General features: G+C 42.2%; 1 protein-coding gene across 2 annotated transcripts in view; it reads right to left on the reverse strand.

Moving 5' to 3' along the window:
* GRAMD4 (GRAM domain containing 4) overlaps positions 1-14,803 on the reverse strand; it is a 72,610-nt gene that overhangs the window by 50,342 nt on the left and 7,465 nt on the right. For both annotated transcript variants that reach the window (XM_042018270.1, XM_042018269.1), the window contains exon 2: positions 305-515. In XM_042018270.1, coding sequence (XP_041874204.1) covers positions 305-515 — 211 coding nt within the window. The remainder of the gene's footprint in view (positions 1-304; positions 516-14,803) is intronic.

Raw genomic sequence — 14,803 nt, forward strand, 5'->3', positions numbered from 1 at the left:
TTCATGTGTTCATTAGTAATTCAACAAAACAAAAACGAAAAAGCACTCGGAAGCACATCAAAAGTTAACAAACCTGTCAACTCACAAGACCTAGAATTAAAAGTAGCGACAGGGAACCCTAATATTAAGAAATTAATTGATATTTCCACAAAATGAAGACCTATTACTGGAAAGTTACTTCCTAGTCCACAAATCTTCAAGTGTTGCAACCATAATATAAGGATAAAGAATCAGTAATTTCTTTTATTTTTTTTTCCTGAAAACTACAAAACATAATATAATGGTACTTAGATCAAGTACTTACAGGGTCTCTCAGCTCTTCATTGTCTCGAGCTGACGTTCGAGGTATCTTCACTGGGATTTCATCTCCACATTCAGTGTCTGAAGCATTTGGAGACTCTGCTAAATCAAGGAACTCATCTCTCTTGTGACCTCTGAACCTTATTTTGTCCAACTTCTTTAGCATGTTCAGCACTGCACTTTTCTGCTTTACCTTAACATGACGGTTGGAGTCTCTGCAAGATCAAGAAATCAGGAGTATTTTAGAAAGCTTGCAATAAATCTAAATGCACACATTCTTATCACTAACTACTCCCGACCACCTTTCACGTGCCTTCCTGCCACTGGAGGAAAAACATGCTTAGCTTTTTAACAGGCATTTTTTCCACCATGTAACAGATAGATGGTTCGTTTTACAGCAGTTCATCATTTGCCTTCTTCCCAGATTCTCATGGCCTCTCCCTCCTGGCAGTTTTTAAAGCAAGTCAGAATAGGTACAAAGTAACAAGCAGCGCTCCAAAGACAGACTAGGAAGTCAGTTGCTAACAGGTTACTTGAAACAAAAGAAGTTTAGCTGGTAAGTCAACATTCTTCAATTTGTGATGCTTCTAAATCAAACACAGGAAAAATCCACTAAGCTTCACAACCAACTTTTAAATTCCCAGACAAACTAGAGCAAAAGAGTAAGGATGCTATCTCTACTACCTCAGGCTAAGAAAACAGAAAGTAGCAAGGGGTTACTGAAGAAAGTCACAGAAAGATCCATACAGAAGATCTCACCAAAAATGAGACTGCTGAAACAGACCATACATCACATTCAAATGCACTGCCAAAATCCTTAAAATTACCACAACTGACAACCTTGTATGCCCCTGAAATTGTACTGGGAGAAGCATTTTGCTCTTTAAAAGACAACAGAAGAAAGCTTAATTCATGTGCATAAACTCACTGTAATGGTAGCTTTCCAAGACACTGCACTGTATAATTTCTGATTTAAACCAGACTTGCCAAACTGCTCCCATTCAATGAATCACACTCTGTATCAAAGGTCCCAAACTCCATCTTTAAAGAAGAAAAAGCAAATCCAACAGTTAGTTCCTTGATCCTGTCACTCCAGCAAGTTCCTGCTCTGGCAGTTTATAACAAAACAGCCACAATTATCTCAGCACACAGAGATCCATTTGGAGGATGATGCTATGCCCTAGCAAATGGATTTTTAAAAATTTATTTTGAGGCACTTGTTTCTGGTACTACTCTTTTGTCCTCTATGATCAGCACTACCATCTTCTTCATTAGAAGTCATGCTTAGTTTCATGGCACATCATCCCAGACACTGGTGTTAGATGAAAATGCAAAAGGTAAACTCAGACAAATGTCACTTCAGGAATAAAAATAAGGAGCAAAATAGAAAAACCTTTTGCTACCACAGCCTTTGCACCTAAGGCAATTCTCATCTCCTAGTACAAACCTCTTTTCAACAGAGCTCCTCAACTTTCCCAATGGATTCTCTGCTTACCCTAACACTTTGGCAGTGACTACCCACACCAAGCACAAACCGGATTATTCCCTTCAAATATGTCTTAGTTTTCACCTCTGCCAAGTTTTATTAGCACCTTTCAATTAAACACAGAAGTTTTAAACTAATACAAATCCCTTACAGTACAGCTGGCAAAAAAACCCCACAAAATTCTTTATCAGAGATGCTTAAAGTTGCAACCCTGTGTTTAATCTATCACATATAGAGAAACACTTGTGGGAACTCACGCCAAGGTTATTTTCTAAGAACAGCTTTTCTTTGAAGTTCTTTTACTTGTCAAAGCTAAGTTTAAAATAGAAACACTTCTTGCTCATTCATTGACTATTTGATGAAGAAACTTGTCAGCTATCACATCCAAAAATATCTCTAGGCCTTACTATTAATAGCAACTAGGGAACAAACGGTACAAGGGAAGTTTAAACCTCTGATAAGCACCAGCACAATGGTATCACTCTCCCTCCCATCACAATGATCTCCATCTATGTTCAACCAGATTTACATAGCATGTGAGAGACCTACAGCAAAGCAGCTGTAAACCAAATCCTGTCTGTTCATCATCCACGCTGTCACTGCTAATGATACAGCAAGGCATGGAAATAATAAAGCATGGTAGAGTGTTATTCCTTTTCTGGAGCGGCTGGCAGCCATGAGCCCACAACGATGGAGGACAAACACGCATCCCACACATTCCCTATCCCTCTTAGGGATGGAGCAGTTATTGCAGATGAGCATTGCTGTCCTGGACAGAAACAGGAGTCCTCAGCATTCTTCTGTTAAAACGACATTTATCCACTGTTCCTCAAAGGCCAGGGCTGGATCTGGACATCTTTCATAGCCTGGCACATCCAGCACTTCCACAGATGGTTCAAGGTTAGAATTCAGTTGTCCTTCCCCTTAGCATAAAATCACATTCGCTTACCACACAAGAGAAATGAGAAGCATCAAAAACATCTTGAGACAAAGCAATCTCCAAACCTTACCATCAAGCTTTGAATGAAGACTGAAAAAGCCGTGAGGACAGTGAAAAGGCCCATTGACGTAACTGCCAGGGATGGCCATCATTTGGGAAACTGAAATCCTAAACTCCATTCTCATCCATGGATGGCTCATGCATTTCAGGTCACAGAACAACCTGGCCAACAGATTACCCATGAACACACTCATGGTATTTTTTTACTCACAAAACTGATGACTTACCCCACACATATTATTACCTAGCCTTTTAAAAATGCAAACCTTTCTTTAAATCGCTCCACTGAATGGAGTCAGCTTAAATTCTGAGGCTAGGAAAACACACATGTCATGAGGTTCAATATTTTTGCAGGATTATTCAGTAGGTTAACCATTAAAAGAGGACATGGTAAAGAACCACATTCCTAGGCATTTCTAAAGTGCTTGAAGTAGAAGAAGCGGTTCTATAAAAATATCTTCTCAGTTAAAATTTAAAGATAATAAGATCATTTTGTCTAAAAATTGTTTTGCATGTACCAGGTTCCCAAATTACTTACAGTTACATTACATTAACCTAAGCAAAAATGTAAGCTTGCCAACAAGCTCCTATAAAAACTCATTATCTGGCCTCCAGCCAAATGCTGGATCTAAGACAGGCTTTTTATGTCAGCAGCCTGCTCCTGCAACCAGCAACTTTTTTTATGGTGACATTTCAGCAGTTTCAGGCTCACTAGGAAAAAAGATTCTTGGAGATTCTGTATTCCAAATGACTTGAGTCAAATTTAGATGAGCTTGAGGAAGCTTTTGCAAAATGAAAGACCTGAATCTGATCTAGAATTAGATTTATTGTAAAATATAGTAACTAAATAACTAAATATCAAAACACTTGCTTCACCATCATAGCTATTCATCCCTCACCTTCTCCCAGCTACCTGTCCTGGACCCATCCTTACCCAAACATCCACTCTGAGCTCAGCTGGTTCAGCTGTCAATTTCAGGCTGTTTATAGTAACTCCCCATACCCACAACATCAAAACCACCATGCAACTCTACACATGTGGAGCTCAGAGTGCGAAGGCAGACCCACATGTCACTCTACTTTCAAACTAACCATTAACAAATACTATAACACTCTAATAAAAATACAAGTATTTTAACTCCCTGCATTTTAAACACTGCCACTTCCCAACACTGTCATACATGTGGCAATAATCAAGTGAAAAAGTTCTAATTTTCTGTGCTTAAAAAAACCCTAGCTAAAATAATCTTTAAATATTTTCTTTTTAATTGCCATTAGTATCTACTGGCTAACACAAATCCTTCAAGCCTGAAGCTTTATTCCTTTTACAGAGGGCCAGGGAAGAGATGCCTTTATTTTGACCTAATATGTAAACCCCTCAAACAACTGTCAGACCTTCATTTTAAATGAATATACCAAGACCCAAAAACCAAAACCAACATACACTCCAAATTTATACTAAGCTTTCCCAAACTTTCACTTAAAAATCATAAGGAGATCTACAAGAAATTTTTCAGCCTACATTTATAGAGAGGCTTCAGTAAGCAGACAACCAGCTTCCAGGGAATATTGAGAGCCACCCCTGCCATCTGGAGGGACTTGTTTATGAGATGTGTTCCTATGGACAACCCTCCCACCCCTTCATGCCACTCCTACCCCATTTCTACTCCTGCATGAATGTGGAAGAGGTTGGGATGCAGAGGGAACTCAGGGAAGCACAGCACCCAATGTTAACGCTGCTGTCTGTAATCTGCCTTAACTCACCTCAGCCTCCTACAAGTGGTTTATAGGTTTTGGTTTTCTGTTGTTGCGTTCAGTTTTTACACGAATACAGTCTGTGGCCTGGTAGACCCAGCAGGGATTGAACAGCTAAATCTTCCTCCGCACTTTTCAGAGAAAGGGCTCTGCTTTGCAACACAGGGCTCAGTTTTCCTTAGCTGTTAACAAAACACAAACCTGCTACACAAAGTCAAACAGCATTGCCTCAGCAAGTGTTAGTCTGGAGCCTGAGGGAAAACACACAAAGAAACCACTTAAAACATGGATGAATTTTATCCCAGGTCAAAAAGGCCCTACAAGACTATGACACAGTACAGTAACCTTCAATGCACCCATGTTCCTTTTGCTAGAGAAAACAGCTTTTCAGAAAGCTGAAGATGACCTGCAAACCCAGTATACCCCTAGTTCTCATCTCTACATTCCATCTCCTTCATATTCTCCTTTCATTCTCAAAATACATTTCTGCAGAAGTCCAAAGTGAGAGCCCTGGTATTCAAGAAAAGCCAGGCTGCATGTGGATGAACAAATAGAGACATTGTTGTCAACACCAGGACATTTTGGTCTTATCATGAGGAAGGGATGTGCAAATTGAGGGAGTGGAAAGTATCAGGATTACGTTTGGTATTCATTACTTCTACACTGAAATGCTCCTGAATAATATCCTGAGAGTTGACAGGAGAGCAGTAACACAAGACAAACTCAATCCATTCACATACACTGAAAATTAAGCTTAGTGTATTCTTTTCTAGACATGTCTAACTAAAACTGGAAGGAACAGTGAGTATATCTGAGCCTAACACAGATTCAGAGTCCTCTGTATAATGTTCCGTGCAAAAATTTCCCTCTTGCTACATGATTTTCCCCCCCAATTTCTCATTTTAATGAATGGAATCCCATTTCAAGTCACTTTCTGAACATTTTGTACTTATTAATATTTAAGGAGATAACCAGAGAAAGATCAACTGCACTCAAGAGCTCCTTGTCTGCTCAGCTTTTCACAGAATCACAGAATGGGAGGGTGGAAGGGACCACAGTGGGTCATCTGGTCCAACCTCCCTACTCAAGCAGGGTCATCCTAGAGCACAGGATTAAAGAAAAGGACACTTTTCTTCCCCCTGTGCACAGACTTCTCCCAAACTACTCTGCAGAAGGCTCACATCTGTGAGGAAAGCCAAACTTTATCCACAGCACCTCTTCTTGAACAAGAGGGAGTGATTTTGTAAAAGTGAAGTTGGCACCTTTCAAGAAAACTTTACATTAAGCTCAACTCAACAAAGATGTTTAGCACACAGAAGGGGCACAACCCACACTCAATGTGGCCCTTTCATGAACAGCCCTGACACGACATTGAGCTCATCCAGGACAATACCTTTTAGGTCCTCAGTATAGAATGATGTCATCACTTGTCATTGGAAACAAAGACTGCAATACTTTGAGCCAAACATTCAGTTGGATTGGCCAAGAGTAGCTTACAAACATTCTCTGAAAGTTACAAGCACTGCACAAGTGCCCTCAATTTCTGACATCAGCACGCAAACAAATCTTCAAACTGAGCTCTCTCCACACCCATCACAACAGGTTCATCCTGAAATAATACCGCCTCAGCGCCACAGTCTGGTCAAGTCTTCTTCCAATTACATCACCCTTGGCTTCAGGGTCATAACATACCCAGAACAAACTCCTTTCTGGTTTTGAGTAACACCTACTAAAAGCTCCTTTCAGGGTCAGGATTCTTTAAAACTCCAGGAACAGACTAGACTAGACAGGGACAGACTAGGGGGATGGACTCTGGTGGGCTGTTTTCTTCATGACAGATTAAGTTATCAGGCCACCTTTGGAGAAACACTATGCTCAGTAACTCAGGATTATTTTGCCTTTAAGGGAGTTGAACAAAAAAATCCCACCAGAATCACCTCCTCTGTTACATACTGCCAGCAGAAGCAACACTCGGTTAACACAAGTTGGAAACCAACAGGGAGTTGTGCTTTGGTGTTGCGGACTTAAGTAGATGCAGTCATTAATTAAGCATCAACTCAAACAATTTCAATTGTCCACTGACTGAGAGGAGGAAGGGAGGAAGAAAAAAGTGGAAAGCTGTGTAATATGTTCTGTGGTTCAATACAGGGACTGGAGACAGAACTTCAACATACAGATCTTGACTGCTACTGGTGAGGTTGTCACAGCAACCATAATGCAGCTTCATGAATATGTATTACGCTAAAATCTATTTTTTTCCCCAAAAGAGAGTAACGTGTCATTCAGCTCACAACATGAAGCTGCCTGGGAGACAAATCAGGACTGCACAATAAAAGTGACTTGTCTTCAAAACCTTCAGCTTGGCTGCTGCAAACAAAAGGGTTGGGGGAAGAGGGGAAACACAGAACATGCTGGCTTGGGGCTCTAGGGATCTCTTCTGTACCTTCCTCAGACAGTACTTCAGACATATTTGGCAAAAATTTTAAGGCAGACATTCCCAAAATCAGCTGCTCAGTTCCTGCAGAGCTGCAGACCTGTGCAAAGCATCAGCCTTAATCCCTCAAGCACCAGGGGACCGGCCTGTCGGTCAGCCAGAGGCAGCAGCACCAGTGACCCTCCCCACAAGGATGGAGACAGGGAGCTGCTGTTTAGTGTCCAAGACAGCTGAAACTGGGGGCCTTGACTTGGCCATCACTGGAAAATTGTGGGTGGAGTGATTCACAAAACAAAAAATCCCAAACCACACACATGTACCTATCCAGGTCATGCCCTATCGTGTCAAGGAACAAAAGGCAGTAACTGTTTCCGCTGAGTTGGTGTGGGAGTTGTACTTTGTCCTTAACTCCCCATTTACCCTAACACCTCTTCCACTAACACAGAGCCACCCTACTGTGGCTACACACTTCTGTCCCTCATCATGAAACCTCGGTCTCTCATCGTGAAACCTAAAATTAGCAAGCTTTGTTAAATTAATTTGTCTGTAAATTGAGAATTTTAAGTCCCAAATTTGCAAGATAAAATTCATTTTTCCTCAAGACACCTGTGTGGGAGAAAACAAAAGTTAGACACTGATTATGCCACCAGAAAAGCTGCACAAAAAGCCTTGCATGAAAACTTTGCCTGCAGAGAGGATCTCCAGCAGCATTCATGGACTGGAGGAGCTACCAGTTCAAGCCATGGCAGATATCCTATGAAAGAGTTAGCATGTCATGATAGTAATAAAAGCCTATTGCTGACATGAACTCCTCCCTTCCTGGTCACCCACCTGGTCCTTCTTTCTCCCCTCCTGTGTTCCCATCCCAATCCCAGAGGAGCCCAGCCAAGCCTGAAGTCCACTAGATCACAGGCTGACACCAAAGGGAGCAACCCTGCTCATTTCTGCCACAGCCTTTACGTCACTTGATCATTCATGCAGTTCATCAGCTCATTGCTGATGCAACTAATTTTTGTTTGTTTTCTGGCAAGGTCAGTCTAATCAGAGCAGACAGGGATGCAGTCTCACTCGGGGCAGCACAAGCTATTGGAGCTTTTGCTATTCCCACACAAAAAATGTGGCTGTTTGTGGTGGTGGGCAGAGGGAGAAAGCATCCTTTTACAGCAGCCACCTGCACTTAAATAAGGTGAAAGGACTGCAAAGCTTCACCTTAAAGACAGCATTTATGAAGCTGCCACAATTTCAAAAATTGGACGCCAGAGCTTCAGTCCCTACTCTGAAGGACAGGGAAGAGTTTGTCACAGCTTGGCATTGACAAAAGGCTTTTTTCTGCTTCCTTGCTCTGAATTTTGTCTACTAGTCAGGGTAGAGCTGAGGGTAAAAACAGGAAAATGAGTATCACCAGCTCAGCAAGAGCCTTTACTTATGAGAAGGTTCAGGCAGTTCAGAACTGGATGAGCTCCCAACAGGTAAGAAGCTGGGGCACACAGGAACTGCTGCCCTAAGCAAGCACCACAACTTCTGCCTATAAAAACAGAGACATGGGGGTGACAAATGCAGGAGGACAACTAACACAGGGTAAGATTAGGCTGTCACTGCATTTATCTCGTCTTCCACTGTTCAAATGGAAACTGTAAGAAGTCTAGATTGACACAGTACTGAGAATAAAGCTGGCCTTTTACAATCTACTTTAAAATAAATATTTAAATTCAGAAGTACATATACTGGCAGGAGCATCTTATACAGACTATTAAGTTTATTAAGAAGGTAATCACTGACTGTTTAGAAAAACTGTGAGCCCTGCCAGCCGTGAAGAATTTTAATTGTCCCTTCAAGTAAAAAAAGAGCAAGTTATTGAGACCTGTTTGATGCTGAGTTTTCCATTATCTCAACTGCATGTTCGCTATCTTCAGAGGGTAACTAGAGATAAATCAGAGAATGAAGGTACTGCTAAGGAAAAAGGACACTGTAGAAATGAGATGTAATCCAAGCTTAAAAAAAGATTCTTTGAGACCACAGAATAGCTACACAGAATAGCTTGGACCTAGCAGGTATTTCTTTGAGAGGACTTTCAGAAGCAAGTACCTCATCAGCTCAGGGTGTCTGATCATAGCTCACCCAGCAACCTATGAAAGCAGAGCAAAGGTACATAGCATTGTGTAGTTTCGAAGAATGTCTGTGCATTCCTTTTTGTTTGTTGTGTCTATAAATAAAGATGTACCATGTGAAGCAGGACACAGCTCACAGCTGACGACCACAGCCTGACCAATCTCGGCTGTGCATGTACACCCACGAGCACAGCTGAGAGCACACAACCCCGTGCTGAAGAGAAGCCTGCCCCAGCCCTCACCAACCTCTGCACCTCGCACCTCTGAGTAACACTTCCCCCGAGCCACAGGGCCAAGGCTCCTGTGCATTACAATTTCACTTCTGGCAAGGCCATACAGAAGGAATTACTCAAGCTAACACGCAAAAGACCACAGACCTACAACTGCTGTGTTACATGTGCAGCGATAAAATGAACCCCCTACTTTTGTGACATTAAACAACCACAGGGCCAGGTTCATACTTCCCAAATCATTCACCTATCAGGGTACCTCACTGAGAACAAGACTAAGGGCCAGAGTACAGCAAAAGAGGGCCTATTTTGAGAGGTCTTCCCTCAATTTAGGGAGACAATTCAGTAGAAGCCGACATTAGAACTGTGTGAGTATCCAGTTAACATGAAACCATTCGGATGCAAGTGTTCCGTGAAAGATTCCCAAGATGCAGTAATTTTCTGTACAGCACTCTGTAACTTGTTTCTGCAACCTTTAACTATCCGACTGCTGATCTGAGAATTCATTAACCTTCTGAAATGTGCATGCTGCAAAAAAATCAGATTATGCTGACTAAAAAACCCAAGACAGACATGGCCGAGGAAAAGAACTGAGCATTTTACCAAACACCACTAGCTCTCCAACTGCCATGCAGTCATAAAAATAATGTTAATGCATTAAAGATTTTTAACTTCTCCCCTTGTGGTTAAGTACACCATTTCTGTTCCATGAAGCACTAGAAAGACATAGCTAGCACATGCCAATTGCAACCACCACTATAATTCAGAATCTTTCATTTCCTTCCTATATACTGGCCCTGATCTTACAAAGAATGTGTATAATCCCCAAATCATAGATATTTCCATGCAAGAAGCAGAGCTGCTGTTCATTCTATTCCTTCTCCCTTTCTCCCAACAAAAACCTGAAAATGGTTCTGAAGCTGGTGCTACAAGTACACAAGAGAGGAAGGCGGAAGAAAGGCAAAAACACTCCATGGACTATGCAAGTTTGCAGTGTTATAATTACTCATCATATCAACCTCTAAATTAAGGGGTATAAAATATTGTGTAAAAACTGGCACGAATAATGTGTAAAAGGACACGCACAACACACAGAGACGGGATTTATCAGAGTAAGTTAAATGAAACAGTAAAAGAGAAACAGCAAGTTTTATACAGAGAAACAGTAAGTCTGGCTTCAGGCATCAGCTTAATTTCTGGCACTGTCTGTACTACACAGCCATTTGTAAAAGCCATGTAAACTATTCCTGAAATCTTACCACAGAATAAAAAAGTCAAGGTCAAGTTCCCACCAGACTGACAGCAGCTCTGCTGGAAAGCAGCACTCTGGAAAAGAGCCTCCTTCATTCCACCCACACAGCTTGTCAAAAGATGACAGAGATATTTTACTCCACGTAGAAGAGTTAGGAAATAGCAGAGGAAGTTGTGTGACACAGGAAAGCACCAAACTTGGTCTCTAGTTATCACAGACCCCTCCTGCATTTCTTCTGGGGGCAACTCATCTTTTTAGTCCCATTGCACTGCTGTTACATTTGCTGTAAAAAGAAAGAAATCACTGTACCCAAAATAGGGTTTTGATATCTGAGTTGCAATTACTTTTTAAATAATTAACACAGTGGAATGGCAGGCTCCAGACTGAATGGCCCTGCTGTTCAAGGTAATCTTCCTTACAGGAGCAAACCCCCATTCTCTCACATTTCAAACTGCATCATTCCCACCATAAGCACAGTATCTGCTCTTTGTCCCCATGCTTACAATAGAAATCCTGAATTAAAAAAAAAAAACAAAACAAAACAAAAAAAAAAACCAGCTAGTATAGCCATACCAGGGAGCAGAGGGCACAGTCCTGTGAGAAACTAGATCCCTAAGGATCCTGCAAGTTAGCTCTTTTGTTCAGTAAACTGCTTGGGTCTTTTGCTATAACTGCAGATCTTTCATTTCACATGTTGATTTTAACATGCTTTGGACAGCAAAACTAAGTAGAAATCTTTGCTATTAAATCTGATTCTTCCAAGAAGCAGCTGTTGTCTGGGTATCTCCTCTGTGCTCTTTCACAACAACCTCTGCCCACAGTATCAACTGCTGTTAAAAAAGCCACTGTGGGTGATACCCCTAACTGCTGTAAGTAGAGGATTGAAGATGGACACCAGTCTAACCCAGGAAAAGGCTGCCATGCATACTTAGCAGTAGTGAGAGTTAAATAGGCAGCTGATGGAGAAGTATGAAGGTGAGGCTGAGCAAAGTACATCCCCTCACCCCACCAACAGTTACAGATAGGGACCACAGCCTATGAGGAAGTAAAATAACCTCAGAAAGAATGATGGAGAAGGGAGGGAGGGAAAAGGATAAAAAAAAAAGAAAGACATTACTCAAGTTTCCCACGCATTCTTGTATTTTCTCCCTAATTTTATTAGTTGACAAAACCTATTTCATTTTGCAAACAAAAACAAAATAACTCCTCACTCAAGACATTCATCACTGATGGAAACGAGCTCTGGCCAGCAATCATAACCCACTCATTTTCACACACACACACACAGAGCAGCTCGGCTCCCCATCTTCAGCAGCCTGGCCACACAGATGGCTACATGAAGAGCGGACACAGGATGGAGATAAGGGACAAAAGATGGAGATAAGAGGCCACATTCTATGAGCAATTTTGAGGCTTCCTTAAAGCACGCATAGAGTCAAAAAAAAAAACAAAGAAAAAATTCCATAATTTCAAGGAAACACAGAGATTATGCTTTATGTAAGTCTGTAAAGAAGATGCAAAGCCTCTTCCTAATAATAAACCAAACAGCTAAGGTTATTACCATAAGCTTGCCCAGTTCTTACTAATTTGGTCATATTTGTAAAAAAATTAATATTTTAATGGTGCTTCTTATATTCTATTGCCTCATAACTGCAGATGACAAAAAGTTATGCACAGGAGTTAACAACTACACTTCAGAAGCTGCTTCAAACAACTGGAACAAGATTATATTAGAGCAAATCTTTAAATAAAGCAGGGTATATCAACAAACCCAGCTCTCCTTCTCCCTGCAAAGGGAGAGTCTGCTGCTGGCATCACCACCAAAGTATACACATATGCTAAGGGGCATTTCTCCCAAGAGAAGCCAGCTCTTCTCTTGAAACAGTTGTATTAGCAAGTTTTCCAGCAGGTTTCAACATGAGATGTACTGGACACATGGAAAAGGCAAACAAAATATCTCTGCCAGATCGGTCCTTTTGATCCCAAACATGGGGTAATAATACCGTCCCTGCCCGGCTCCGTAGGGTCCCACATGCCCCCACAGACGCACGGGTGGGTTCAGTGTTACAGTCGGCAGCAAAGAGTCGAGAAGGGCATTTGCGTGCGTTCCGGCAAGAGCATTTATTGCTGCTACACTGTCAAAGGGTGCAGAGGCAAATATGAACATGATCCCGAAACTCACAGTTTTATCTGGGGGCGGGGAAAAGGCAGGATTAGGGAACAGGGACCAGTGGGGCAGCTCTGGGGAAGTGACGAGGGGTAGAGGCTGACAGCCAACCAGGGAATCCAAACTGGGATAGATTAACATAACAGAACAAGTATCCTGGGAGAAGCCCCCTTGGCCACCTGTAGCAGGTTGGGTTTGTAACCGGGCAGAAACACCAATTTAATGTAGTGGTTTGGCCCAAAATACTCATTACTGTTTACCTTCTGTGAGATAAGAATTAGGAGAAACGCAAAGCAGGCACCAAACTTGAAAGAATATAAAGAAGTTTATTAACAGACCTAAAAGAGGGAAAAAAAAATTATACCACACCTTCAGAACTCTCCTCCTCCCCCCACCTTCCTCCCTTCTCCCACTGACAATGAAAAAAGACAACCCTTAAGATGTTCAGTCTGTTTACCACTTCCATAATAATCTTGTTCAGTCCATTTAGAAAGAGAAATCTCTTCTGGCTCGTGCTATGAAAACATTATCACAACAAGACAGCCACCCACTTCCAAATATTGTTCAGTCCATTTAGGAAGAGGTCTCTCTGCTCGCATGCGAGTCCCCTCCCCCGACTTGCAGCTTTTCCCACAACTGCTTTCGAGGGTCCACTCTTGGAAGTTTTTTGGGGTACAATTTTAAGGTTGAGCCATTCAGAAACAAGAACAGAGGTCCTTCTCCTTCCCTGGGAGCAAAGGGTCCTCCTCATCTTCATCTTTAGGACTATCTCTGGGAGCATCTCTAGGAACTGAGGTTTTCTCCTTTCCCATTTGGAGCAAAAGTCCTCATCACTTCCATCTCTCCCTGTTCAAACTTCTCATGAGATTACAGCTACGTGAGCATCTGCCTATCTCAGCGCAGGTGCTTTTGCTCACGAGTTGAACATTCCACCCCCCATATCTTCATGAAATTACAACGGGTACTCTGATATATCATAGCTTCACAACAGAATTTCAGCTTTAAGCATCTCCTCTTTCTCCTCCCTCAGGTTTTCAGCTCTTCACAGCAATAAAAGGGTTAATCTCACCTTGGCCTTGCGGCTGGAATGTCGCTTATCAAAGTGGAGGGGGGGGAACTGACTGCTCCAGCTGCCCACAGCAGGCAGTGGGGGGAACAGACCCATCGGCTCCAGGATGGCCGTGGCCCAGCCCAGCCTGGCCCAAGCAGGGCCTGGCCGGGCCCGCTGCCCCCACACGGGGCCCGCAGCCACCTGTCCCAGCACTGGAAACGAGACAGAGAGCTGGGGGGAGTTTGCCTATTCTTAAGTGTGGATCACACAGGCAGTCACAATTGTAAGTGGCTTAAAGAATTGTCCATATTCAAACTGGCCATCTGATAGGTTCTGTCAAGTCATAGAGGAAGCTGTAAGAAGAACATCACTTCAGAGACTCAGCGTGCTAACCTACTGACACCACCACAGCGTAATATATGAATCCAGTGGTGTTTGCATTTCATGTATCAGCTTTTTGGTTTATTAACCAAGCCTGTAAAAGCATTCTAAATTACCATACTTTTTGCATGCTCTATTACAAAAAAAAAAGTACTTTCTTGTCTCAAAATGTCACAGATACACCAGCAGCCTGTCAGGCTGCTAAGATAATCCAAACCAAATGACAGCAAATAGCAACCTGGCACATGGCTGATGAGCCCTCAGACTCAAAATAGATTTAAATTAACACAAAGATAGCAGGAGAAAGTTTAGTAACAAAGTGAAGAAAGTAAGGGAGAAGAAATAAGATTACATCAGTCATCATTTCAGTTAGACGAAACAAGTTAAAAGCCAGCTAGAGGATGGCATTTACATCTGCCCCTAAGACTGGGATGAGGGCCAGAATTACACTACTTGATCTGACTTATTTATGCCATGCTGACACTTCAGCTGGCAATGATAAAGGTCCAAAGGTCAAAGTACTGAGACAAAGAGCCATGTACACACAGTGTATCTTTCCAAGCAGTCATGTCTGGGCTGGGGAAGCAAGGAGCAGGGAGCCATAGTCCTTGCACCCACCCACGTGCCACCATAAAGCCA

Source organism: Corvus kubaryi, unplaced genomic scaffold (assembly GCF_017639235.1).
Source record: "Corvus kubaryi isolate FWS band 111438036 unplaced genomic scaffold, C.kubaryi_AGA036_p1.0 137, whole genome shotgun sequence".
Classification (NCBI taxonomy): Eukaryota; Metazoa; Chordata; class Aves; order Passeriformes; family Corvidae; genus Corvus; species Corvus kubaryi.